The 27,850-nt window shown below is 41.7% G+C and overlaps 1 protein-coding gene across 1 annotated transcript; it reads right to left on the bottom strand.

Moving 5' to 3' along the window:
• Positions 1-155: 155 nt before the first annotated feature.
• On the bottom strand, positions 156-23,492 carry LOC111222339 (spectrin beta chain, non-erythrocytic 4-like). Its single transcript, XM_022746042.1, has 19 exons — positions 23,370-23,492; positions 13,293-13,556; positions 11,485-11,718; positions 11,142-11,231; positions 10,774-11,052; positions 10,546-10,676; positions 10,215-10,419; positions 9,039-9,284; positions 8,771-8,905; positions 8,216-8,457; positions 7,175-7,313; positions 6,958-7,042; positions 6,408-6,619; positions 4,717-6,068; positions 4,529-4,589; positions 4,175-4,443; positions 2,277-2,447; positions 2,073-2,115; positions 156-529 (listed from the first exon to the last, which is right to left on the bottom strand). The coding sequence occupies exons 1-19, from the start codon at positions 23,490-23,492 to the stop codon at positions 230-232; spliced, it is 4,581 nt and encodes a 1,526-aa protein (XP_022601763.1). The 3' UTR covers positions 156-229.
• Positions 23,493-27,850: the final 4,358 nt, after the last annotated feature.

The raw sequence follows: 27,850 nt of genomic DNA, 5'->3' as shown, positions 1-27,850 counted from the left end.
CAGGTGGCACGATGCAAGCACTGATGTATTGCCTGGGTGAAGGGGAGGGGCTGAGAGATTAGTCTGTCACAGTTACAGTAGTCAGTCCAAGGACCATGGCCTCAGTGTGTTCCAGCTCTGTGACTGAGGATCTGCAAACCTAGCTGCACATGCTCTCCATCCATCCCTCCCACCCACCGCCTCCTACGCCTTTTGTCTGTGAGTAACATTAAAACACAAAGGGGGCTCCTCATTTGCTTTTTCCAGACGTGCTGGAGCCCCCCGCCCCGCCCTCGATCTTGTCGGCGATTTCTGATGTGTCTAACTTCTCAGAGCCATCCCCTTTCTCTGACCTCTCCTTCTCAGACCTCTCCTCCCCTTCGACGAGCTCAGACCTCTCTGACCTGGCGTCCGCGTCCCCCTCCGACTTCTCCTTCCTCTCCGAGCGGTCAGGGTCCATGGACGAGGTGCCAGGCTTGTCCCACTTGGCCATGGCCTCATGCTCAGTTATACAGGTGGTAATATTTGAAGTCCAGGCCTTCAGGTCCTCCTACAGAAACCAGCAAGAGACAGACAGCTTATATAAGGAGTCTCTTTCTTATGTTTTGCATGTTTTTCATATTTTGTTTTGGGATTTACAACATCCTGTCATGGTAGGAATCATATGTCTGAGCCTGCAACAGGGAAGAGCAACTGAAACTGTGTGGAACTCCCCTTGTTTGAACAAACTTATTTTCAGGTGTCAGTTCAAAGAGTTCCAGTTCACAGAGAACTACAACTGAACTGAACCTGACCTCGACAGAGTATTGTACCTTTCCTCTATCACATCAGTCACTTGTTTTTGGGGCTTCACCTCTCTCAGTGTATTGGTTTCTTTCCTAAACCACCCACACCAGTTACCATGTATTTCCTTCTGAAATATAGTGTAAAATACAAAGTACCTACAACTGTTCTGAAGTACAGTACATACACTTTTCTTGTTTTCCACTACTGGCCATTAATTGACATCTTTCTAATAAATGAAGTGCATAAAATATGTAAGAATACTATTTACTATCTCCCACTGCCACACGGGGCCACTAAAATGTGAAATTACTTGGTGCAGCTTTTAAAAGCTGGAACTTGGTTGTTTTCCTAAAGTGAATGAAAGGCTTTAATAAGTATATTTACAACCTAAACACTGTAAAGACTCCAGGTTCCATATAGGCATTGCATCGAGATAATTCCCTAAGACATCAAAGAAAAAATAAATGTTCCCCTATACTATATATTGTGCTCATATCTTGTGTTATTTTATTTATTCAATAGAGAAATACAAAAGGAAAATTAAAAATAGACAAAGTGATTCAATGTCTGTCTAAGATAATGATTGAAATGTGTGAAAACTGAACATGTTTGAAAATGTATTTTGGTGCAAAGTAAATGTCGATCCGTTTTGCTGCACTTAGTCCATTCTAAATCTGTTCATTTGTTTCAGCAAGCAAGATAAGTTTAGCAATATTCTACTGTATATTTTTCTCACTGTCAGCAAATGTCATGAAAAGACTAAAATCAAATCTGACTTTCACACCCTGTCTGTGGCTCTCAGCCCCAAGTTCATTGTTTCTTACTGAAGATTTAAATCAGATTTAAAACATCTTTTTTCATTTAACAAGAGGCTCAGTAATTTCCTAAAACAGCTGCTCACTGTACTTTTTAGCAAAATTTACTCAAACTGGAGAAAATAGTGCATTTCTATTTTCAGCTGTTGATTAACACACCTTTGGTGCCTTGGTAGGTATTTCAGCAGGGCGATTTAGGATTCAGCCACAGCACCCATGTTCATAATAACAGATTTATATTGTAGATGTATCAGGTTTTGGTTACACACACCTTATTAGTAGGATACACTTTGGATTTGGTCATTTTATGGGATTTGTTAACAGTAATAAAAGTACAGACTATCACCAGACTTCACACTATTAACCTTAATGTGCAGACATGTCTTATTTGCTCCTAGAGGTGTGGTCTCTCATGGTCTTCTTATGTGGCGCACAGAAGGAAGGTGAATTATTTCCTGATCTTAAACATGTCTTAAACATAAATGTTCTTACCTCATCTTTTGCATGGAATACAAAGTTGTTTCCGTCGTTTAGTCTGTTGCAAAGAAAACAGGGACAGTTAGTTCCTCTTTTATAACCACGTCATATCAAACATAGGCTATAGGCTCTAACTTCTTATTTTAATTGTAAAGAAACATTACACTTTTTTACTATTAAAATCACGATTTCAAATTTGCAACATTAAACAGTTCTTACTTTAGAATGAAAACATTTTTCTTCTTCTTGTATCCCATCGAAGGATCAAATGTGCAGTTACTAAGGTCGACGGGAGGCTCTCCGTTGTACGTGGTGTTGTGGTTCCTCGCATCCTTGTAGAAGGTCAGCATTCCCTCTTTCAGCACACAGTATACATTCACCCAGGACTTACTGTAAAATCAAAGTGATAAATTCAGTGGATATGTACAGATTAAGACTGAAAACATTTCTGGAGATAACAAATTAGTTTAAAGATGGACACAACACCTTTATATGACACATTTATAATGTCATTATAAAGGCTCAGCAGCAAACTAACGCATTAGTCAGTGTTGTTAGGCCTGTCGACTCTCCATTTAGCACAGTGCATATGCAGTTTACACTGATAACCATGGTAGATTAACTCAAAATTAATTACGTTTTGGAAACAATGGGTCCTTGATTTCAGACAGTGGAAGAGAAAAACAGGTTTCTTATTTTGCCGACTGAAATGAAAAATTGTCTCTAGCTGATTTTGACAGCTGTAGCTAGCTAATTAAGCTACTGTCATTTAAAGCAAAACTCCTGTTGTAACAAAGATGATGTGCTTTGTGGGAGGAGCTGAACTGGTGGCAGAAATTTACAGTTAGCAATGTCAGGTGTCAATGTACAACATAGGAATATAAATCAATTGGACGCCCTCTCCAATTATCTTAATGGTTTTCCAGCAGAGCACAAGTTAAATAAGTGAATAAGTGAAAGTCTGGACTCCATGGATGCCTCCTATGTAAGACATCCTCAGGTGTACATTGTAACTGTAATGCCAATGATATTGTGTGGTCCTAAGGCTTAGCCAAGTCTGTACTGAGTCATAGTGCAAAGTAAATGCTATATCATAGATAATATTACCACATGTGCCATTCATTAATTTAATGCTTGCATAAATACTGAGTACTGTCTATGGGCAAATTGGTTTGTTGAAATAACGATACTGAGAATGCCAGCTTTGTGGCCATCATTGATTTTTGTGTGTGATAAACAGTGGAGATTTCTTCAGTCCAGCCTGTCTGTTTTATGGCTTGTAACCATAAACATCTGTATTTAGCTTCAAAGGCGATCTTTTTTTTTTTTTGCATTCCTATTGTGATATCCAACAGCCAAGACATTTTATTTTTTTATTGCCTATTTCACTCTATTGTTTCCACTGTTTTTCTGCCACCACAGTGCACTCGCAACCGCGCTGACATAACTGTGATGTCCACTCCAAATCGGTCTCTATTCTTGTCAAAGAAGGGGTCTTAAATATGCACTTGGTGGACATGTCACTGTGCTAAAAGACTGAGGCTAAAGCTACACTGTCCTAGGCAAAATGTCAACATCCTAACCATTTAATGATCCATGTAAAAGACATGGAAATAAAGAAACAGCATTGCGTCTGTACGTATTTAACAAATGTATCACTACCTTGTTGGCTGGGGTTACTTAAGTGTTAACATCCCTTAATCCAAAGAAAAGCAGGAAAAATGCTAACGAGAGCAAAAACTCTAATAGCATCCAGGGTCGACCTCCACACGGGGGAAATACTGCGACACACACATTTCTAATTTAACATAACTGCACAAACTAAGTAGTTCATGATGTGCTCCTTGGCCTCTGTAGTTAGTTAACTAGTTAGTTGTACTTACTAACATTTGCATCTTACGTTAATACAGATGAACATGCAGTTCACTCCATTCCTTATAGTTCGGCTCTCGCGTTTTTGGTCTTGGAAAGGTTTATACACCACTTCAACATGTGGACACCACTTCAACATGTGGAGAAATCCATGTTGCACTTGCAAAGCGGCAACTGGACATTCTCTGTTCGGAGGAGGGGTTGTAAGCTATGTCCTCTGTATCATTTGTCTGTGATGGCTGTACCTGTTGGGGCTCCTCTGCTGAGCTTCTAGGTCAGAGCTGGTGGCCTTTTTGCGGTAGAGGGAGCCTTCGTTATGGGCAGTGTGTGAAGGCGGCTGGGGTGTTGTTGGCGCTCCAGTTGCTGGGGCTGAGCGAGAACGTCGTGTCTCCTCAGGCTCTTTTGGACGTGGCCTCCTCCTTGGTTTTGGACGGTCTCGGGCACGAGGACGGCCGTCAAAACGAGTCACTGGTGCTGAGAGGCTGCTTGGAGGCCGGTAAGGCTCTCCTCGTGCCTGAGAAAGCAGAGAAAAAACTTAATGTGACACAAAGATGCAAAGAACAATGAACCTACAAAACAGTGTATGTAAGCTAACTCACATGTGCTGCCTCTCTCTCCTGGACCTGTTCTACAATCTCTGCCATGGTAGATCTCTTCTCCCTGCAGTGACAACAGACATGAGTCACCCAACGACACACACAATCATTATGCGACCTTAAAAATCATTAGGACAAATTTTGTGAAGATCATTTGAATTTCTCTTTCACCAGCACGACTCTTTACATACCCTGAGCGTTTGTCAGAACCCTCCTTAATGGAGCCCTCCAGGTCACTTGAATCCTGCCTCTGCAGCCTCTGCTTGCCGCTGCCCTCCTGTTCACTGGACGACTGCCTCTCCAGACGCCTCCGGTAGCGCTCCTGACGCACAATCATTGGCAGCTCGTTCAGCCTGGCCTGGATCTCCTGTTCGCTGGAGGTCTGTCTGCCCAGCTTGTACTCCCTCTCTCGCCTCAGATGGTCCATCTGAGGGTCAGAGCGGCTGCCACGGGGATCCCTCTGGAGACGGCCGTGGAGGAGCTCCAGCCCGGACTCTGGCCCCATCATATCTGCCATTGGGATGTCCCCGAACTGTTCCCGCTGCACTCTGCTGGCTTCTAGGAGGGGGTTTACTGCCTTGTGAATGTGGTTGATCCTGGGCTGCATGAAGTCAGCTTTTAGGTGCTGCCATGCATACGCCATCTTAGGGTCCATGATGCCACCACTCTGAGCTAAGTAACCAGAACTGCCCAGACTTCCACTGCTGTAATGATTTTGTGCCAGAAAGCCTGAGCTACCCAATCCCCCGCTGCTCTGATAATTCTGCGCTAGGAATCCAGAACTCCCCATATTAGGCTGTTGTGCCAAAAACCCAGAACTCCCCATATTAGGCTGTTGTGCCAAATACCCAGAACTCCCCATATTAGGCTGTTGTGCCAAATATCCTGAACTCCCTAAATTAGGCTGTTGTCCCAAATATCCAGGACTTCCCACATTTTGTGGTTGGGCCAAATATCCGGAACTACCCATATTCTGTTGAGGGAGAAAGCCAGGACTTCCCATACCTCCGCTGCTTGGCTGCTGAGCTAGGTTACCCGAACTTCCTAATCTGCCACTGCTATAATGGTTTTGCATACCACTTACACACGCAGCAGTCATTCCAAAGTACCCAGAGCTTTCTGCACTGCCAACAGTTTGATGGTTTATCCCAAGGTAGGTAGAAGTGTCTGCTCCACCACTCTGCGAGGTCAACACCGAGAAACCGGAGTCACTCCCACCTCCGGCTGCCTGGTGGTTCATCCCGAGGTACGAGGAGGTCACCAACTTCCCGCTGCACTGCTGCTCCAGTCCGTGGTAGCCTGATCCGTTTATGACTGGGTTGTAGCTTCCTAGCGTTGAGGACAATCTCTGGGTTGCAGGGGTGGCACCTAGATCCAGACTGGTCTGTAGGGATTTGGGTTCTATATGTGCCTGTACTGTTTGCCTCAAGAAAGATGAGGTAGCACTGGTTGAGGGAACGTTTGGAGTCAGACAAGATAATGGGAACATCCTTCGGCTGGAGAGTGGGGTTGTCTTTTTCTCCTCCTCTTTTTTCTTCTCAGCCTAAAAGAAAGAGTTTAAATAAATAATAACACTACACAAACCAGAAATCAGGCAGGGTGGATCCAATACAACTGAGGTATAGCTAGTTATCAGGAGTTTTTGCTCAAAGCAGTGTAACAATGTAAACAATGCTGTTAGCAGTTGGGGTGCAGGGAGCTAGGGTGCACCACATGCAGTAAACATCATGAAACAGATATAAGCCCATAACAATGCATGAGCCTATAACTGCTAAGCAAACACAACAAGCCAAGGTCACTTTTTTTTTTTTTTTTTTCCTGTAGCAGCATTAAATTGTGACTCCACCAAACTGATTAAACATTTATCTACAGTCAAGCTTACTGCGGAAAGCTGGCGGAGGGAGCTGAAGCGTTCTTTCCAGGTTACAGCAGCCTTGCGGAAGGCCTCGTGGCGAAGGATGAGCTGCTCAGCCTCGTCTGTTTGGGCCTGGGCTTCTCCTCCTTCAGGCTCCCTGGAGGTGATCAGTGGCTCCTTGGCTTTCAGCCAGGCTTCCGCCTTCACCGTCTCCTGGGCAAACTGGAACTTTTCCTGCTCTGGAGGTGACAGCAGACCAACAACACGGTTATCATTACACCACATTTTAACGCACGCTCCAGTAGAAATCTGTTGTTTACATGCTGGTGTGTATATCATGGGGACATTTTATGTGTGAGAGCGTAGCTTGGATGTTTATCTTATCATTTATTTCATGTTCAGAGTGAGTGGTTGATGTCAGTGCAAACAAGAAGAACAATAAGATTCATACATGATTCATGATACATTAACTGCACATAACAGGATGAAGTGGAAAAAGCGTTTGAGTCCATTCGACATTTAACAATGTGTTGTGTTAAGAGCTGCTTCTGCTCTGATGGAGACATGAGTTACTCACTGCGCTGTAACTTTTCCTGGTGTTTGTCCCATTTTTCAACAAGATCCTTCTGCTTAGACAGAAGGCTGTCCAACTTCTCTTTTATCTGTGGTGACAGACAGATTTACAGTCATGACCACAACAACATGCCGCTACATAGTCATGAAGTATTGTATAGGTTTCATTTTTTTGTGGCGTGATACAAATACAGATGTGTTGTACAGTTCTTTAGCCTGACCTCCTCGGATGCAGGGTTGCCTGCAGCTATCAGGATCTTGCCGAGATCTGCACACTGCTGTATGGTCTTGCTGCGGCCGTCTACTTTGGCTTTCAGCTCTTGGTGTTGTTTCATCATCCCCTCTAAAGCCGTCAAATCCCTGAGGATGGAGGGATCAATTTATAAAGATTAGATTAAGTGACAAATACTTTACATGGTATGTTTGTCACATACACACACACACACATACACAAAACAAAAACTGAAATGACATAAATGTTGGCGTTATATTAACAATTGAAGTCATTTCTGAAGAAAATATGCAGACCATTCACTGGTTTCAGCTTCATGAGTGTGAGAATTTGTCAAGTCAAAGTCAAATTTGCACCTGCCTTATTTGCTGCTCACCTTGGACGAGGGTGGACTTTCTGACATTTAACAGACTAAACAATTTATTGATTAAAAAATAAACCACAGACTTCCATTGTAAGTTCCTTACAATATCCTCACATCCAGGGTGACGTCTTAAGACGCACAAAAGCAGCAAATCTCCACCATTAACAAACTGTATCTAGGCAATTTTGTCAGTGAAACTATTATCAAAATATTTATTTTCTGTTGATTAACTGATTTATTAATTGATATTTCAACTCTAAATGCAAGAAACTGTCACTTGCAGCCCTATACAGTACATGCACATATGTTTTGCCATCTTTACCAGTCCCATAGTGCTGGCTGTTGATGCATTTGTTGATATATCGACATCTGCTAAAAGATTTCAAGCCAAGTTGGAATTGTTGCAGGCTTATTGAACAGTTAAACTGGGAGAAATGTCAAATAATGCCAGTGATTACAATGTAAAAATTTATAGTCTTCAGCTACATATGAAAAATTGAATGAAGATGTCATTTGAAAGTAGGTCAAGGTGGCACAGCAGCTTAGTACGACACTGCACAGTGATGACATTCTGTCTACAGGGACTGCACAACACCACAGACTTTGATGCACAGAATGTGGCAACTTAACCTGGAACTCATACTGTATCAAATATATATATCTTACCTGGGCTCATCCCATCCTATCTGGCCCATGATGCCTTCCATCCACATCAAGTTTTCACGCACCACTGAGAAGAACTGCACCTTGTCGGTTACTGAAGTGACCTGGACGCGACTGGCCTCACAAGAGCTCAACAGCTCCTTCCACGCCTCCATCACTTCCTGCTCTTTGACCATGATGGCCTCAGCCTTCTCACCAGCATAGATGGTCCTCAGCTGGGCAGCGTTCTCCTGCAGCTGCCTCACCTGCACCACAACGGGATGACGGGAGACAGTGGCTTCATCACAAGTCAATGTAAGTGCAGTCAGAATGGAAGAAAAGTTGTATTTGTGGAACATAAATTGAACTGAACTGGTATACGTTGGGATTCTGATTGTTGGTAAAAATATACACACACAAGCAAAAAAATCTGTATATAAATATAGTTTTATATCCTAAGGGCTGGGTTAGGGCCAGTTATACAGTTTTTCTAATCACAAATAAGTTTGGTGAAATTCATATTCACTCAGCAAGTTCACTCTGTGACCGATGGGTTAGGAGAGAAGTCATATCACTTGCCTGTGCGACTAGCAGTTGAAGGGCATGCTCAAAGGAGTGCATGAGTCTCTGCAGGGTGGCTGGATTGGTGATGTTGGCTTGGCACGCCCTCACCTCTGGCAGCTGCTTCATCTTCCCTGCAATCTGAGCCAAGACCTACAACACAGGACAACGTCCTCATGATGAGAGCTTTAAAAATAGAAGCCGCATGTCACAGCCAGACAGTCTACCTTGGAGATGAAGAACGCGCTACACATGAGTCAGAGACTGATATTTGTTTTGACTGTACCTCTTTGCAGTCAGTGAAGAACTTGTGCAGCTGGTGCGACGCCGCCAGCATCTGTCTGCGTGTCTCCATCAGCTCCAGGAGGTCGGCCCATGACTCATTCAGTCCGTCCTTCCACTCAGCGATGGTGGCCGCGTCCGTGTGGCCGCAGTCGATCATCTCGTTAACCATCTTGTTCACCTGCTCCATGCGCTGCTGGCCAATGTTGTTGGTTTCTGAGGCAAACTTGGTGAACCTCTCCTCAAGCACCTGAAACACATAAACTACACAACACTACAGGGACTGGACACAATAACATGAACTAATTCATTCTGATACAACAGTATTTACCTGCAGTAAATGCTACTTTTGTAAAGCTCATAATATTAACTATTATTTCAGACAATGGGTGCTTTCCACTACAGTAACTATATTTCCTCCTATCTTTGCTTCTCTGTCCTCAAACCCATGACCTGGAAAACAACCATGGTCCGCCATCATCTGGGATGTTCCATCACATGAGATGAGGAGTTTGAGCAAGGCATTATTGCATAAATACAATATGGTAGATTAGCAGTGGCGGTCCTAGGCTCTGGGGGCCCAGGCAAAGAAGCCCATTGAAGCCCATCCAAGGTGCAGACTATCGATAGACGCTACACTTTACAGATGTCCCATAAATGCCTCACCCACAGGCAATGGGTAGATGCTAACTACAGCACACATCATCAGGGGCCCCTCCCCTCTTAGGAGGGGTTGGGGGCTACAGCAATGCACTGTATAGTATCTTTATGGGAGGTTTGAGGGGGTTTATAGTTGTTGCAAAATGTGCCAATATGAGTGGCACCAGGGGCCCCATTTTCCCTTGGGAGCCCCAAGCCTTTGTCTGGTTGCCTCTCCTGTAGATCAGGTAAAGTACTACCATGACTGGTCATCAAATTCTGCTTCAGCTCACAGAAAAAAATGTCCTCCTCTCATTATTCAGTGTGAGTCCAACTCCTCCTGCTTCATGTTGCTTTTCATGTCAATACAATTATAAAATCAAAAATGCTATTGCATTTGGTGGCTCTCCTGAAAAATGTCATATTATTATAGCCATATCATCATGGTTCATGGTGTTCACTCATGAATTACTCTTCAGTTTAATATCTCTGTCCTGTGGTCAGAGCGGTGTAGCAGCTAAAACCGCGTTGATGTACTGACCGTGACATCCTCCAGGTCTTGGCCCAGGTCGGTGGAGCTGGCCACCACCTCACGCTCAGTGATCCACTTCTCTAACTCCTCCACCTCCTTGTTGAGCTGATAGAGCCAGTACTGCTGCTCCAGCTTGGTCTTCCTGTGCTCCACCATGTCCTTCAGAGACACGTACAGCCGATCTATGTGGGACTGCTGCTTGGTGATCTGCTCGCTGTTGAAAATGTTACAGCAACAAGATAATTGATGACAATGGTATTCTTCTACTATTTTACACAGTGGATAGAAAAAGTAGAAATCAAACATTTCTTGGGCTATGTGTGCTGCTTTGTGAGTGCACCTTTCCGGGTGTCCCAGTTCCAGTAGACGCTGGCACTGCTGGGATAACATGCCGACCGTCTCTGCATATGTTTCCACCGTTTGCTCCAGAGCCAGGTGGGCCTTCAGCAGCTGCAGTGTGCTTGACTCATCCTGAAAAACATCAGAATACCATCAGGATGTCAGTGTCATATGTTCACTTAGGTTTTACTCCATCAGAGACATGTATGAGTATCTGTCTGTACCGTACCGTGCCTTTCTCTTCACTGACAAGATGCAGCTTTTGACCCGACAGCCAGGATTCCACCTTAGCTGCCTCACTGTAGTACTGCTGAGACTGCAGGGCAGCGTCCAGCATCACAGACCTCCTCTCCGTCTCCAGCTGCAAAACCTCCCACAGCTGGCGCACATGCCCCGCCCCTTCACGTACAAACTCCACCTCAGGAGTCCTCAGCGAAGCGATAATCCCCGCCCGGTCCAGAACCTCCTCGACACGAGCCCGTCGCCCTGTCAGCTCCCTCTGGAGAGTCTGGAGGACCAATCAGAGGTAAGTTCTCAGACTTAGATGTCAGGCCACGTTTCGGCTGACCATGACCAAACGTCATTTTTGACACTTACCTGGTTCTTTTTTACATGCTGCTGAACACTCTGGAGGTTATTCCCATAATCCTTACAGGAGGCCACAGGAAGCCTCTCCTGAATCCACAGCTATCAAGTAACCAAAGTCAGGTCATTACATCTTTCACACTGCTGATGTACAGGAGCAAAACATTGAAGCCATGAGGAAGACACACATCATTCATTCTTCTAATTTCTGATTCCTAAAATACATGCGGCATAATATGATATAACTTAATATAGTGACTCTAACTGACGTGCAAGAGGGAGCTTTTGTAAATGGAGGAGGAAATATATGAAATGAAAGAACAGGGAACTCAGAGGAAAGAAGTGTGCCACTCACTATCTCATCCTCCAGGTCCTGGGCGACTTGGTGCATCTCTTTGGAAGCCAGCAGGATGCGGCGTCTCTCCTTCAGGGGCTCAATGAGGCGGACGATGCGCGTCTCCACCATGCCTGACTGCTCGCCGCCTTCCCTGTCACCTGCCATCAGCCCTCGCTGGGGTAGGCAGACCCCCTGCAAGCTTCCCAGCTCTCCCACATCCTTGTAAAAGTCCCCTATCTGAGACTCCATAGCCTGCACGGAGGGAAGAGGAAGGTCATGTTACAGGCATGGACAAACACAGCTCGGCACATCAGCTTTTTCCTATCAGAACATTTCAGGGGTTATGTAATGGGCTGCCTCACTTTAAGGAAGAAAAAGCATATGGTGCATTTTTTAATGCCACTGAACCTTGTGTTTAAGAACATGCCACAGCAGCAGCCTTCATGGACACATGTCAGAGCTGGGGAAAATTACATAAACTACAATAAGCTGAACTATACAGTCTGTCAAAAACATTAGATACATCAGGGCTGATCAGAGATTTGCAGTTCTACAAACATTTATTTCTCATGCTGTGGACGGAGAAATAATCTTGTTGGTTGAGTTAAATGTCAGAGGGCGGAGTCAAGTTGTTTATTTAATTTAGGCAAAACTGAAGCCCAATTCTGAAATGTAACACAACCCAATTCATGCAAGCACAGCACTCAAATACAGTTTTGAAGTACTTGCTCTTTCCTTGGGTATTTATGCTACTTCATATTTATATGCTTTACACAGCATTTCAGAGGGAATATTGTACTTTTTTTTCCACTACTACTCCACTACACTTTTGTGAAAAAATAATATGATAAATGTATAAATTATAAGGCTGTTATAGATAGATAGACTACCCAACAGTATATAGATGATAAATCTAGCTCCACTTTGACAGCAATAAAATACTGCTTACATGTTAATGCATCAGTAATAATGTTCCAGTAATATACTGTATATATGATGTATTTAATGCTTTGAATGAAGCCATTTTGCATTATGATTACTTTTGTTTTCGATACTTTAGGAACATGTTGCTGCTAAAATGCATGTATTTAAATTAAATTTTTGAGTTTATAACTGTTAATTCTTCATTGGTAATGGAATATTTCTGTTACTTTCTGTTACTTAAATAAAAGATCTCATTCTACCTGATGAAGCCCAGTGAAAAATATAATAGTGGCTAGAAATACTAGCTATGCTATTTATTATTATTATTATTATAACTTATATTTAAACTTTTTCTTTGCCATTCATGATTGCTCCAAAAACCTTTTCCCACTGAGGTTCAACATTCAAGGTTTAAAGGTGCTATTTGTCACATGTTCATACAGCGAAACTCTGAGAGATTAGAGTGCAATAAAGAATAATGATTAGACTGAGAGTAGAAATAACAATTAGAAAAATAAACATAATGGGTAACATTTCAAACGTAGAAATTTCTCAGTATATGGATTCACATTATCACCATGCTAAAGTGGGAATTTTCCTGGTGTGTAGGTGGGCAGTCCAGTTTCCCCACTGTATAAAAATGTCAAATGTGTATAAATACCAGTTTAAGGCAAACTGCAGGATAAAACTTTGTAGACATGAGTTTAAGCATGCAGTTAAACAGTGCAGTATGAAGAAGGACAATGTGTTAGACAAGGCACATTGGTCAGAGTTCAGACGAAGACCGATTGGTTGTTGTAACTCAAACAACTGAGTCATTTCTGGCCTCAGATCAGCTCTAAATAAAGATTTTACATATGCACAACCTTCTCAGAGTGAACCTGGGGATCCTTGAGACTTGCCTGGAATTTCTGGAGCTGCTCATTGAAGGTGGGCAGATGGTGCGCCTGCTCCAGCTGAGGGGGTTGCTGCTCCAGGTGGGAGAGCTGGTTGTCGAGGTCCGAGTAGCTCTTCACCGCCGGCTCGGGCTTGTTGTTTTCAAAGAGCTGGCGGGCCTTGGCCTTGGTCGTGTTCTCCAGGTCGGACCAGCATTCTCGGATCTCCTCCAGCTTCTGCTGAACGACTGAACGTAGCTCCGGCTTCTCCTGGATCAGCTCCTGACCCTCCTGGACATAGAAGGTTATAATTGTTAAACTAACTAGTGAATATCACAGTTCAAGATCAAAATCATCACATCAGTTTACTGTAAGTCAGTGAAACCTATCCTATTTAAAAACTGAGTGTTGGTCTGTCATTTCCTGGCTGAGTTTTCACTTGTACACTCCTTTAATGCCAGCTCTTGCTTCGAGGGATGGTTCTTATGGGCTGAGATAATTGTTGCCTCAGAAATCTGTGAACTGCACAGCCACAGCACAGAACAGTCCACCACGTTAGACTTGAAGCACAAATTAGATTGGATTTTATTTTATTTCTAAAATGAGATTTATCCATTTTCATGTCCATGACAATAATTTTGAGATAAACAGTAACCTTGTATCACTTGTCTTTATCTAAAGGATTTGGCATTTGTAGAAAGATCGGGCAGTATATGGACTAAACTACCTAAATACATCATGCTCATCATTCTTTACCATGAACCTGTGGATCTGCATTTCTATTTATTCCATTATTTCAAATGTGCTAAAAAAGTGAGTGGCTAAATTCACTTTTGTCCCCAAAATAGCTCGGGACAACACAGCTCCATGCCAAGGCTCGGAGCCCCCTGCTTGCAGAGAGGCAGGTGTATGGAGCAAAGTTTGGCCCCGGGCTGACCCACAAATCATGCATGGTAAGTCTAATAAACCCCCGCTCTGTCCTCTGCCTGTGCTCCTCTGCTCCTCTTCCCTCCCCTAAATCTTGGGCTTTGTTCATGACGTGATTTGGATGAGGAGATGCGGCGAGATCAAAGCTGGTGGCATTTTTTGTGTCAATGAAGCTCTTCCCTGAAATAGATTATTACCGGTCTCCTCCCAAGCCTAGACTTAGGAGAGTAAGAGGTGTTTTCCTTTCCTCACAGGATTTTGGATATTTTTGCATCTGGCCCACAAAAGCTCATTTATAGCGTCGAGACTTAAAAGCCTCTGATAATGTTGCAGTTTTTTTTTTTTTTCATGTTTTAAGAAAAAAGCATTTATGTGCTGTTCTTTTTACGTTCCTCTGATATTTATGATAGTGGGTGATGAATTCATTATTTACTTAGCTTGTGTTGTAATAACAACTGTGCACATTATGTATTTTATCTTCTAAATCCTGCTTCTCTCCTTTATCTTTCACAGAGAGCTGGACCTATATCCTATGGCTTTCATAATGCAGTGCTGCATTCCTCCTCTTGGCACAGGCTCACTGCTTAACTGCTGCTAGTGCTCACTCTCTCACATCCCCCTCTCTCTCTCTCTCTCTCTCTCTTTCGCTCCCAACTTGCCTCAGCCTCGCTCTCCCTCTCATAATGCAGAGCCAGCAGAAAGCAGGTCTCTCTCTCTGCTCTCTCTTGGCTTTACTGACACACAGAGTGAAGCAGAGGGAGAAGGAATCAGAGAGGGGGTGGAGAGAGGAGAGAGAGAGCGGAGAAAGGCAGAGTAAAGGAAGAAGGGAAGCAAAAGGAGGAGGAATCAAAGGTTTGTGGAACAGGAACGAGGCTGCGGGTGTGCTGGGCCGTGCTACACCCTGGGCACAGTTGGATCCAAAGGGCATCTGTGAAGTAAATTTTCGAGGCAGTCATGGCTGACATAGTGTGATATTTTAATGGCTACCACATATGAATCATGCTATTATGGCTGTTTTGTCTTGCCAAATTCTGCAGGCTTTCTTTTAATGCTGATGCAGCATAGTGAAATAGTGGGTGGTATTAAAGAGCTTGTTTTATACTACTGGCACAAACAACAGTGTATTCAGGTCTACTGTTTGCATAAAAGTAACACTGTCAAACTCATCTGTATAACACCTTTCCAAAGGTGAATCCACAAAACACAGGAAACACCTGAACGCTGAGCAGACATTCACATTCAACTTTGGCTAATCAGCCCAACCCACAATGCAACACTAACATTACCATCTATTACAGTAACATCAACATTTGCTACCAGCTTTCTCTATTTACAGTTCTGGACTTTTCTCTCTTGATATAAACACCTTTCAGCTGTTATGTACTCGAAGCACTCTGGAGCTTTACTAACTGAAGTTTATTCTCGTAACAATGTGCTTTGTATTAGTATGTGAATAAATGGATTCCATGATTACAAAGCATATGCTAAATAGGTTGAACATTATCACTTTATGAGACAATGCCATAAACGTGTAGTTTTTTTCTGAGGAGGCTTCGGCCATTCAATTTAATTTTTCTACTGTGATTTTAAAAATCCATTTTCTGACCAGTACAGCATGGATAGCATGCAATGCTTGGTGGCATGTTTCCTTTCTGAAAGTAGGCTGCCATTGCCGTCAGACAGAAATGTATTGTCCATTAAAGCAATTGTTTGGATATTGTAACATTATATACTGTTATTTGTCATCTATTTAAAATATATTTTTATGGCCCTAACTCTTATCTGTTTTACATCATGGGTGAGGCTATAAGAACAGTTCTAATCAGAGTATTTTGATTTAGAGTAAAGCATTTTATTTAAAAAATAAAAAAAGTTTAACAGACAACAAATACAGACACGTGGGTGAGGATGGAAATTCAAAAGAAAAAGGTCAGGAGAGTGAAGGCAACACTAATGAAAAAAAATAGACACACTAAGTTAATAAAGTAACTAAAATCATTTACATGTAAGATGAAAAACAGTAAGGTGTTGTAGTGATTCAGATGATGTAGGTTTTCATAGAGAGAGAGAAACTGTGGAAGTGGAAACAGCAGGGGGGAGGGGTAAGTTCATCTATACTGTGTTAAAGATGTGAGAAACTTTAATAAAAACTGTACCAGCAAATACACTCAAGTAACAAAGATACTAAGACAAGACAAGCTAAACCACGGACAGTCACTGTAGGATGTTAAACATTTATAGTTAAACCAGTTTAATTAATTCCTGAGAGGATTTTTGAGATACAAGATGTTTCAAGAGCATCATAACAATGTAGTGTTTACTAAAACAATTAATAGGAATGCTAAATATCAAAGTGATTTATCAAATCCCAATGTAACACCAAGTGTATTTACACACTAGAGTGTGTTTGGAGTCAGCAAGTCAAAAAAGAGAAGATGCTACCTGCAGCTGCAGCTATGATCATTTCTAGTTCATTGTAAATACATTGCAATCTGTATAATGTTTGCACAATGCTGTTTGATAGCGGAAGCATGTGAATGGTTTTGATAGTTAAAATGCAGAACAACTGAAGATGAGATTTCACAGATAGAGCACGACTATAATAGTGCTGCATATACAGATGTTACAATCAAAACATGTGCAGTAAGCTTTTTTTCCCCTTCACTTCATTCATCATGTTTGCTGCATCATGATGCAAGTTACTGGGATGACTAATGCACAGGTATTTTAGAAAACCATCCAACCAGGTCATCGTTTGGTTTCCCCAAATCTCACACCAGTAGCCACATGGACACTGAGGAGCTAAGAGTTAAAAGCTTAAGATACAGTAACACAGCATAATGCCAAGATAGCACTATAGTAGATGCGACCTAATTAATGATGCTAATTTGATGGCAATGTTGGCTTTTAGACAAGTTGACATATGAGCATGTAGTACTCATTCAGTCAGAGCATGCTAAGCATTAGCTTATTAGCTACCCTTATACTAGAACTAACAGATTTAATAACATGGGAGTGTGATATTATAGCTGTGTTGAGTGTGAGGCATTGCTGTAGGTTCGATTTAGTTTAAGTTAAATGTTCAGAGAACTAAGCATGAGCCTTTGGCAATCATATATCAGCACTGCTACTCCATGTATTAGTAACAAGTAAATTACAGGATATAATAATGTAATTATTTTAATGTGAACTGTATAATGCAAAGATTAAAACATCCAAACTATCCTGCATATGTATCACATGTTTATTCTTACTTAATTTGTAGGAACTTCCTAAAATCTTGATGTTGCATATTGGATGGTGCAAAATGAAAATAGCAGATCAGTCAAAAGTTCCTTCTTACATACAGCTACAGTAAACACTCTTCTTAAACTGCACCTGCTCTGTGTTATAAGTCTTGTTGGGTGTTGGAATTTCTACAATATGAAATGTGTGACATAAACATTACTTTCATGAGAGATGAGAGGAAAATAGATGAAAAACGTTTTAGTGACTTCTCTACTTAATGTGTTAAATGATAAGACAGGAAATATTCTGTAGTTTTCTTACTATAACCTAAACTAATCTCATGGAGCCTGACATACAGTAGGTCATTCTTCTGGTAGGAACTATTGTCAACACTGTGAGAAACTGTGTTTTGCTTCACCACATACAATTACAAACAACAACACAAAACAAGTAATGATGACAATGTGAACTTATAAAAACTGTAAGAAAAAAAAAGCAAGCAGAGAGGTGCTATAGATACATGAGTTACTGTAGTCTGAATGCAAGACTTAATTTGACCTCCACAAACAATTAAAAACACACCAAAGAGTCACACTGTCTAAAAAAAAAACAACACACACTTTGATGTAAATCTAAAAATCTGGAACATGTTTACTCTTATTTAAGATGTGGTGATGTTGGGAATCTCCTTTGGAATTAAGTACTGGGCCATGCTTGAATGTAAATGTAATGGTATACCTTACCAGATATATAACTAAATGGCACTATTATGTATTAAGTATATGTTAATGTTGTTGACCATACCTTTTTAAATATACATCATTTAGTGTCGAAGGTAGGAAGAAAGTGAGGGAAACGGGAGAGAGCGGATTGTTGTTTTTTTTGTTTTTTTTCTACTTTCTGATTTTATCTGCTCTTAAAAACATATGGTGGAAAAAGGAAGGCATATTTATTAGAACAATTGATAATAAAAAAGCCCCACCGTTGCATTGGATGACATAGTCTTTGATTAATGTGAACACAGCAGCCTCATATACACCATCCTGCTAAACTACTCACCAGAGCACCAAATGTGTTAATCCACCACAGAAAATAATCCCCAACAAATGCATATTAACTATTTCCACCTGTCTGAGTAACACTCGTTAAAAACTGCAGTGCCCAGATATTTTATGAAATTACTCCTTAGGACTTAAAAATGTAAAGCATACTGTACTACATCTGCTATCTATGTTAGAGATTGGCTTTGGAGCTGCAGACAGGGTAGGGATGCCAGAAAGTGCAGGCCTTTTTCACAGCAGACATTTGTCATAGTAGGAAAAGCATAGGTGTCACTGATAACATGATCTCTGGCTCTGTTCTGTTCGGGTGTCCCAGTAAAACCATGACAGTGTGACAGTGCGATAGCATGAACAACACCTGATTCCTGAAACTGATGCAGCTAAACTGAACTCCATTATTTAATCCTTTACATCTGTCCTTTTCCCTCTGTGACCTGTCAACATGTCGTCAGAGGAAAAGGTCCAGTAAGAGGTGAACTAACACAGTCTTAGTTTTGGTCTATTGGGCTTTAATTGTTTGATCATGGAATTTAATGACAGTTAGAAGAATGTAGAATAATGTCAACCAAACATACAGTGACAAATGTGCTGAACGTGTGTTGAAGTGAAGCCATCATCCCTGTTGATTTCCTTTACTAAAGTCCTACCAAACACATACAAAGGAGGAGATGAAGATAAAGAGTAAGAGAGAAACTAAATAGAAATAGAAAAATAGAAATACATATTGATCCCAGATGACTGTAAAATGTATTCGGTCCAGCCCCTAGCAAGACAGAGGTGAACAACTGATGACCAGTTCCTATATTTAAATATGTATGTGGTGTGGGACCTTTAGTTTGTCACTGATCTATGTGCTCCAGTTAGACAGGCCCATGGTTTATCTGTGTGTTTATGAAGCTTTGACCCCTGAGCCCACGGTGAGCCCTGGCACAAGGTCAGCTGTGAGAGGCACCCACAGATCCTCCACGTACACCAGCCGGCCTGGAGCTGCGCGCCTGGCTTCATGTGCTGAGTAAGTACTGAGAGAGAACAGAGGTAAGGGGCCGACGCGGGAACCCTTCCAAAAGGACGCAGAGTTCTCCGATCAGGACGCAGCGTCATCTCTTCTCTCTGTCTCTCAGGTAACGACAGAGAGAAGTGTGGGGGTAGATTAAATACTGGTAACAGGGCTATGAAGACACGAGGGTCTCTGTGAGTGTGTATGGGGCACAGGAACTTTAGGAAATCATGCCAGACAGCACAGGAGAGAACCCTAACCTCTACGGAGCAGCCATCTTCTGCACTCAGTGTCAATCCTTTCAGCTTATTTCTCTGGTATTTGGCAGGAAAGGTTACACAAATGCGCTGATGATTCAGAAGTAAAGCAGGATCCTGTTTCAGTCCGTTTTCATTTCAAGCTGAGATGTCAGTCTACGTAGAGGGCCTCTCCACAGTTCTCTGAGTGGAGTCACATGACTGGCAGAACCGGAACATTAACTGTATTACTTTAAATTCTGGAAACTTATTGTAAATATTGAAATTTCACTGGTTACATCTGTTAAAGGCAGCTGGTTATGTGTTACAAGGTGTCACGGTGGCCAAATTGTACTAGGTGCATGTAATGTAAATGGTTCGATTCTGGCCCAGGAGCTTTGTTGCATGTTGCACCCTCCCCCCTTTTCCCATTCGTCCTGTCTGTATCTCTGCTGTAAACGATGCAATAACAATCCAATACAGGCAAAACACCAAATTAAAGAACCATGGCTTACACTGAACTTAGATGTGTCCAGCCAGGTCTTTGTCTCTATGTCACCACTGAACATCATGCAAAGGTAATAACACATTGTATCTCGTAAAAAAACAAAAACAGAAAAACACTATATTCCCTTTACTGTAGCACCTACTGTGGCAAATGTAATTAATGTAAAATCATTGCAGTTGCTAATTTAATTTCATAAAGAAATGTTCATGATGGTGAAAGGATTTTTAGATATGCCCAGTCATGTGTGTATCACAGAAAACCGTGGTCATAAAATCATCTGCTGAGTAGACAAATGTGTCCAGCTCCTCTTGAATGATTATCTACACAGGCAAATTAATTTCAGTGTGTAATTTCAGTGTTAGAGAAAATAATAACAGGATATGATCAGAGGTTGACAACAGATCTTCAAATTCTTTATATAAAAATGTCATTGTTCCACTTGAACTCTACCATCACTTTCCTTCTGTTGAGCATGATCATTTTAGCTAATATCACGACGCTTCCATTCACAGTTCCTCAAACATCAAACTAAACAACAACAACATTTATAAAAAAGCTTTGCTGATGATTCGGGATGAAGCTTGTTGAGAAGTCAGTGTTCGGATTGGACATCTACAAACCTAAAAAACTATACCTATAATACACATTATATATATATAGTAGAGTGACACTAACAATATTCATTATTGATTAAGCTGCCAATTATTTTCCAGTTTATTTGATTAATCACTTGCTCGATAAAACGTCAGATATCAGTTATAAATGGCCATCACAATTTTTCCTAAATGTCAAGGTGCAGCTTCACATAGCTTGATTTTTTTCAGACCAAAAGATATTCAGCAAGAGAAGCAGCAAATTCTCTCATTTGCTTGTTTGTTTTTGTACTGTTTAAGCTATACCTGTCATCCAGTATCTTGTATGGTGGATTTTGAATTTATATAACCCCTAACCCTAATATCAGAAGAAGAACCATGATGCATTCATAATGGACTCCAAACCTGAATCTGTTGGACAATATTAAATCTTTTACAGCTCCATTTGACTTTTGTTGCTACAGTACATTTGATTATTAACTTTCCCATATATGAGTCTCTGCACATTGTAAAAATAACACCTCGGGTGTTTCCACCATGAATAAAAAAGCCTGTAATGCACGGTTCAACTGGCAATACCTGAACAAACATAATATGCTGCACTACTGAGCCACAGGACATCACACTGTTGAGGACACAAATGAATATGGCAGCTCAGATTCAGTGACTAAACCTGGGAATTGAGAGAAAAACTGTCTATAGCTCAGAAAAAAAACTGAAAAAAAAAAACGTCATCTGCTAAAAGAAAAAAACCTATCTGCACGCATTGATTTGTATGCAACACAGTCGTATCAGAAGTCATCTTTTAGCTCTTTTGCATCGTGACTGAACTAAACCGGGGTGTCTGCTGGCTCAATGGGAGGGTCTAGACTATAGCATGATGAGCCTTAAAACACATTTCACACATGGACGACCAAGATGGCTCATGAAGATTTCCTCATTAGGTAATATACAGTCACAGGTCTTGTCTTCAGATAATTAGTTACATAGCCATCTTATAAATAGTTAATAATACTGTGTGTACAACAAAAAATAATGTGTTAAAATCTATACGGTCTAATGAATTTCTTAATGTATTCAATAAAAATTAATAATTAAAACACATGGAAATGTCAACAAAACCTCTCAGGATGTTCTCAGAGATGTAAATACATTTTAGCAAGGTCAAGGAGAAACGTCACCAATGCTGAAATCAAACTACTACAGACACAGACATTGTTTAAAATGCATCTACAATGCACTTGATATATTTGAGTCCCAGCTTTTGATACTCATACAGGACTGAGAGGAGCCACTCAGTTGTTATTAGATTAAGTAAGAAAGCTAAGTGTCAAATGATTAAAAACAGAAGACACTTTTCACAATAAATGATAATGCACTGATAAGATTTGCCCTGGTGAAGCCTTTTTCCAGTGAATTGCCTGAAAGAAAATGAGTAATGATTAATAATAATTAAAATATTTATAAAAATGAAGAAATTAAAAGGCTTCTAGCTGCACAAATGGTTTCTGCCTGACATTTTGCTAATGTTCTTATGATGCTTGGGGGCCTGAATTCAAAAGAGCACTTCCTGGTTTAACCACATCATAGTTTTTTTTTTCTCTCCAGAGCTAATAAATCTGAATCAATTATTTGACATCATTACACATTTACAGTACATAACTAAAGTCAGCAAGTGTCAAAGGAAAACAGATAAACTGCACATTTTTACATTGTGAGCAGAAATGATGGTATACAAACTTCACTCAGCTAAATGCTAAATGCACTGAGGTCTCATATTCTGTACATGTCCTCGTCTTCAGCAGCTCGACATGTGACTGAGCTGAAAATCCCTTTTTTTCTGAACAGCAGCAATACATTTGTGACTTAACGCAACGTGCCATTAGCAGAAATGGAGTCTCGTTGACTAATTTACATCTCGAGAGCCCACCTGAGCTTCACTGAGGCAGAGGGCATGGAGAACATTCTGTGTGGATGATGGGACGTTGCTCTGTCAGGGGAGCAAAGCATGATGGGAATTGCGGGGCAATAAAGCAAACCTGAGAATGTTTTCCTGATGTGAGCTGACTTCATATCAGCTGTGTGTTCCTAGCAGGTGCCTTTTGTAAATAAAGGGAAATGAGAGGAATGTGGCTTCTCTGTATGTTCAGGCCTTCGCTGCTGCAAAGGTTCACGTGTCCTCTACATGATTCACCGTAACCTCCATAACTAGGCAATGAAATTCAGATGGTCTGCTCTCAGTGCAAAAAGACCAAGGAACCACAGGGATCACACCACCTGTGAACCTGAGAACAACACAGCCACTATAACAGTATAACCTTGAGAATGTAATTCAGGATGTCCCCAAGCAAAGTGATGAAATGAAAACTGAGTGATGACATCTCTCCCACTTTCACCTATTCCATTTCACTGCCACCACACCCACCATCAACACTGTGTCTTGGTCATGTGCTCTCTTTGGCATGGTACATTCCCCTCAGCTCACCTCCTCTGCCCATCTGTCCTCCCCATCTAACCCTCCCTCCCTCGTCATGCCCTGGTCCCCTCCACTCACCTGTTCTATCTTGGCCAGCCATTCTTTATTGCGGGCCAGTTCTGCCATAAAGGCCTGGTGCTTCAGCCACTTCCTGTGTAGCTTTTGAGCCTCATCCCGCGCCGTGTCTCGGGCCATAAGCATCTTCTCCTCCACCCGCTGTCCCAATCACTCAGCTAGGGGAGACAAAAATAGCCACCATCAGGAGCCCAACGCTCGAGCCAGCCCTTCTTCCCCCCTTTCCCACAGGACGTCCTGCCTGCCTCCTCTACGCAAGAGCCACCCGCTCTGCTCTGCAGGGGCCTGGGTACCTGTGCTGTCACCACCCTCCCCAACCCCCACCAGACACCCTTTTCTGGAGAAAAAAAATCAAGATAAGCACCTCAGCAGCAGTGGTAGCAATGGAAGCACTCAAGCCCTTCCGTTGGGTCGCCCCTGGGTCCTCATGCCCTACCACTTCATGGGTCTTGCGGTCCTGATGCTGCAGTGCCTGCTAGCCAGTCTCAGAGAAGGCAAAAGCAACCAGCGAAATAGAGGAAATGCGCCAATGACAACACTGGTAAAGAATGACACTCATCCAAGATTCCTTGCGGGCTGTGGGTTATCTTCTAGCTCCGAATGTCGATTACAATCCAGCCATCAGTGGAGATGTAGATGTAGCATAGCCACAGAAGAATCTTTCAGCCAGGGCAAAACCTGACCATCCACCACTCTCCAGTCCCGGTCAATCTGTAGTCCTGTCTAACGATGCTTTCGACAGGAGGAGGAGGAAGAGTTGGAGTGGGAGGAGCAGGGTGAATGGGATGCAGAGTCAGTGCAGAGGAGGCCGGATAACATAAGCTATCCTCTCTTGAAATGCATCGTCCCCACCGCTGAAAAGATGCACACACAGGCTGGTGTGAAAATAGCACACTATTTTCTCTCCTCAGTTCCCCGTCCTCGTGTCCCCGAACAGCTCAGCCGCGGTTGGTGCATGCTGCTGCAGTCCTTGCCTCTCAGCTACGCTCCTGTGTGTGTGTGTGTGTGTGTGTGTGTGTGTGTGTGTGTGCGCTTGTGTGAGTGTCGGTGTGTGTGTGTGTGTGCGCGAGTGTGTGTGCAATCACAATCAGCACTGCAGTGCCGGAGCAGAGAGAGAGAGAGAGAGAGAGAGAGAGAGAGAGGGAGGGAGAGAGAGAGTGAGAAGGAGGGGAGAGAGGAGGGAGACAGCAAGAGCAGAAGGGGCGAGTGAGACAGGGAGATGTGTGTGTGTGCTTGTGTGAGTGTCGGTGTGTGTGTGTGTGTGCGCGAGTGTGTGTGCAATCACAATCAGCACTGCAGTGCCGGAGCAGAGAGAGAGAGAGAGAGAGAGAGAGAGAGAGAGGGAGGGAGAGAGAGAGTGAGAAGGAGGGGAGAGAGGAGGGAGACAGCAAGAGCAGAAGGGGCGAGTGAGACAGGGAGAGGAAATGGAGAAAGGGGGAGCGTCATAGCAAAAAAAAAAAAAAAAAAAGGGGAGAGCAAGTCAAAAGAGGGAAAAGATGGTGAGGGTAGGGGGGTAGTGAAACAGAGAAAGGAAGAGAGAGCCTGCGTCATCCCTCAGTGTCACCAGGGACATTTCTCTGCACTAGAAATGACTGCACTCGGAGCGGGAGCAGGATTTGGGAAGGTGGTGGTGGTGGTGGGGGTTGTCGTTTTAAAACAGCTGAATGAGAGGGAAGGAGGACGCATGCACACATGGTCCACAGTGCAGCTGACTGATTCTGATCACTGTTCGCTCACCCTCTTTAAGGGGACCTGCATATGATTCTCCTGCTGCAAATATGTCATATGTGTACATACGGGTGCATGAATTTAACTGTGACTAAACCAGCCCCATTCAATCTGAATTCCAGACAAAAGCAACAATTTTATGTCTTCAAAAAAATTTGGTTTGAATATTTAGTCTGCATTTGTGCTGCAGCACAGAAAACATTTTTTATTTATATATTGTTCTTTAAAAAACACCAATATTTATCAAATTGAATCATCGTAGCATCCAGAGTTGATTAAAGTTTCATGAGTGGAGGCTGAAGTGGAGCACTAAACCCTGAACCACCAAGTTTAGTTGTTCAGGCTGGTTATGTGTTCTTTTTCTTCTTGTGTTTAGTTCAGAATTTAATAGATTGTCTGTATTTTTCTTGAACGAGCAAATCACTCATTGGTTTATAATTAAAATCTCTCTTTTTCTCAGGCATTAATCAGACCTAATCAGAACCAAATAAACCAATAAATTACAAATATTCACAAATACATAAGAATTTGCCTCATACTGTAGTTTGATTTTTTCTCTCTCATCTGATCATAATTGGAAATACAAGCCTGTTCTAGCACTGTGTCTACAAACATTACTGATGTTAACACTTACAGCATCATAAAACATTCGTCATCATAAAACTGTCAGTTAGTTTGAGAGTGATTGCAGGTATAATTCTGTGTTTTATAAATTTAAAACATTTAGAAATAAATAAATAAAAAATAAAAACATTTATTGAATCTTCAAAATCAGATACTACAGTGGTCGAGCTCACATTACGAATTTCTGGATGAAATCCAGGCACAATACACAAATGAGTGAGAGAGTGAGAGAAGTGGGTGTGAATGCTCCCTGATCTAAACAAATTGTTAGTTCAGAATCACATCACAAAATGATGTTTAAATACCAGCGGTAGCACAGCCTAAACCGAGCAGCTGAGAAAAGAAGCCAACATGGAAGTACCACAAACTGCAGTTCCTCAAATGGCCACTAGAGTCTGGCTCCGATAGTAAGTCAATCCACATAGACTAACATGTTAAAAAGTCCAATTTAACAGCAGAAATAAACACATTTACAGCCTGGTACAAAAAAACGGTTTTGGTCTCTAATTTCCTCCTTCATGACAACTGTACGGGGTGTAAATTATTATATAACTCACCTGCTTCAATTTTTATTATGGCTTAAAGTTATGCATAATTGAGTGTGTGCAGCTTTGAGTGACAGGTGGGTGACCATATGCTTGCCACAAACCAGCATGCACCAAAGTCTTGGCTCCACACATGCCCCACCTCTTTGCCCATTTCTGGATTAGCCGGGATGTAGGCGGAATCAGACACTGCCAAGATGGCAACCTTGACAACACAAAAACTTGAGGTTTTAAGTAATGATCGACTGATATGGGTTTTTTAATGGCCAATGCCAATGCTGATATTTAGAGCAGGGCAGCCGATGGCCAATATATAAATATATAATATACATATATATATAAATCTTTTTTTTCCTTCTTTTTTTTTGAATCTGATAAAAATTTTATAACAATTTAAAAATTTTAAATTTTAAAAATTTAATAACAATGGCAAATAAGTCACAAAATTGCTGAAAGTAACATTTGCTGATTGTTGTGTGTCTGCAAATAGATCTGCATTCTGTCTGCAGTGCACTTATTTTAAATTAAAAATTGTTAACTTAAATGTCCACAGGTTTACTTGTAAAGAAAAAACTTTTTTTAGTGAAAATTTTTTTTAGTGTACTCAAGAGAGAACAAAAATTTTGAACTTACATAAATAAAAAAACAAACAAAAAAAACAATATCAGTATTGTGCAGAGTGGCAGCATCTCTTTGCCTTTAGTTACAGTCCCTGAGTTACTCAGTAGTCCCAGTTTATTAGTTGCAAGTTGTAATGCAGGAAACAAAATTTCTCAGGATTTTCCCCCCTGAGCCTGTTCCCTTTCTCCTCATAAATGGTCCCAATGTCACTGAATACTCTCTCGCTGGGAACAGAGTCTCTGTCAATGGTGTCTGCATACATTTTTTGTTCAATTGGCCTCATGAGCATTTTAATTTGCCAATGCCGATTATGAAAAAATGCCATTAATCGGCTAAATAAATTGGTCGGTCGATTAATCATTTGACTGACCTATTTATTGGTCGATTAGTCTTTCGATCACTAGTTTTAAGGCCCTTAGTTTTTCAACAGTTGGAACGTTAGCTGTTCAACTGAGCTGAAACCCAATACTTACATTTGAAAATGTAATTCTCGGGCTCTCTGTTGTGTTGTTTGCTGCCTTATTATTTTCAACAGCGTGCAATAAATCATGGGATAGGTTGGGCCACGATGGATCCACCTGTTGGAGAAGGTCGCATTTGAAGGAGGCTTCAAAATGGGACAGCCTATTTGCGCCGCTGTGATGCAATCAGTTTTCAAATGTAGCCTCTGAATGATGTGGCCCCTGAATTGGGACACAGCTATAGTGTGCTGCAGGGATGACATATCTTTATGGGCAAACCCAGAAGTTAGCATTGCCCTGGTTCCCTCGACAAAAAGCCAATTTTTATTGGCTTTTGGATTATTGCAGAAAATAAGCTCTGTGATGAACAAACGTTTTGATACTGATCTTCACAAACGAACAGCACTTTTATGATCTTTGAAGTCTAATGTTAGGTTTTAAACAAACTACAACATGGTCACAAGACTTGTGTTACCACCACTAAACTTCCAACTTGTAGTTTGAT

The sequence above is a fragment of the Seriola dumerili genome, unplaced genomic scaffold (genome assembly GCF_002260705.1).
Source record: "Seriola dumerili isolate Sdu_G_001 unplaced genomic scaffold, Sdu_1.0 BDQW01000091.1, whole genome shotgun sequence".
Lineage (NCBI taxonomy): Eukaryota > Metazoa > Chordata > Actinopteri > Carangiformes > Carangidae > Seriola > Seriola dumerili.
This window is presented reverse-complemented; position numbering and strand designations above follow the sequence as displayed.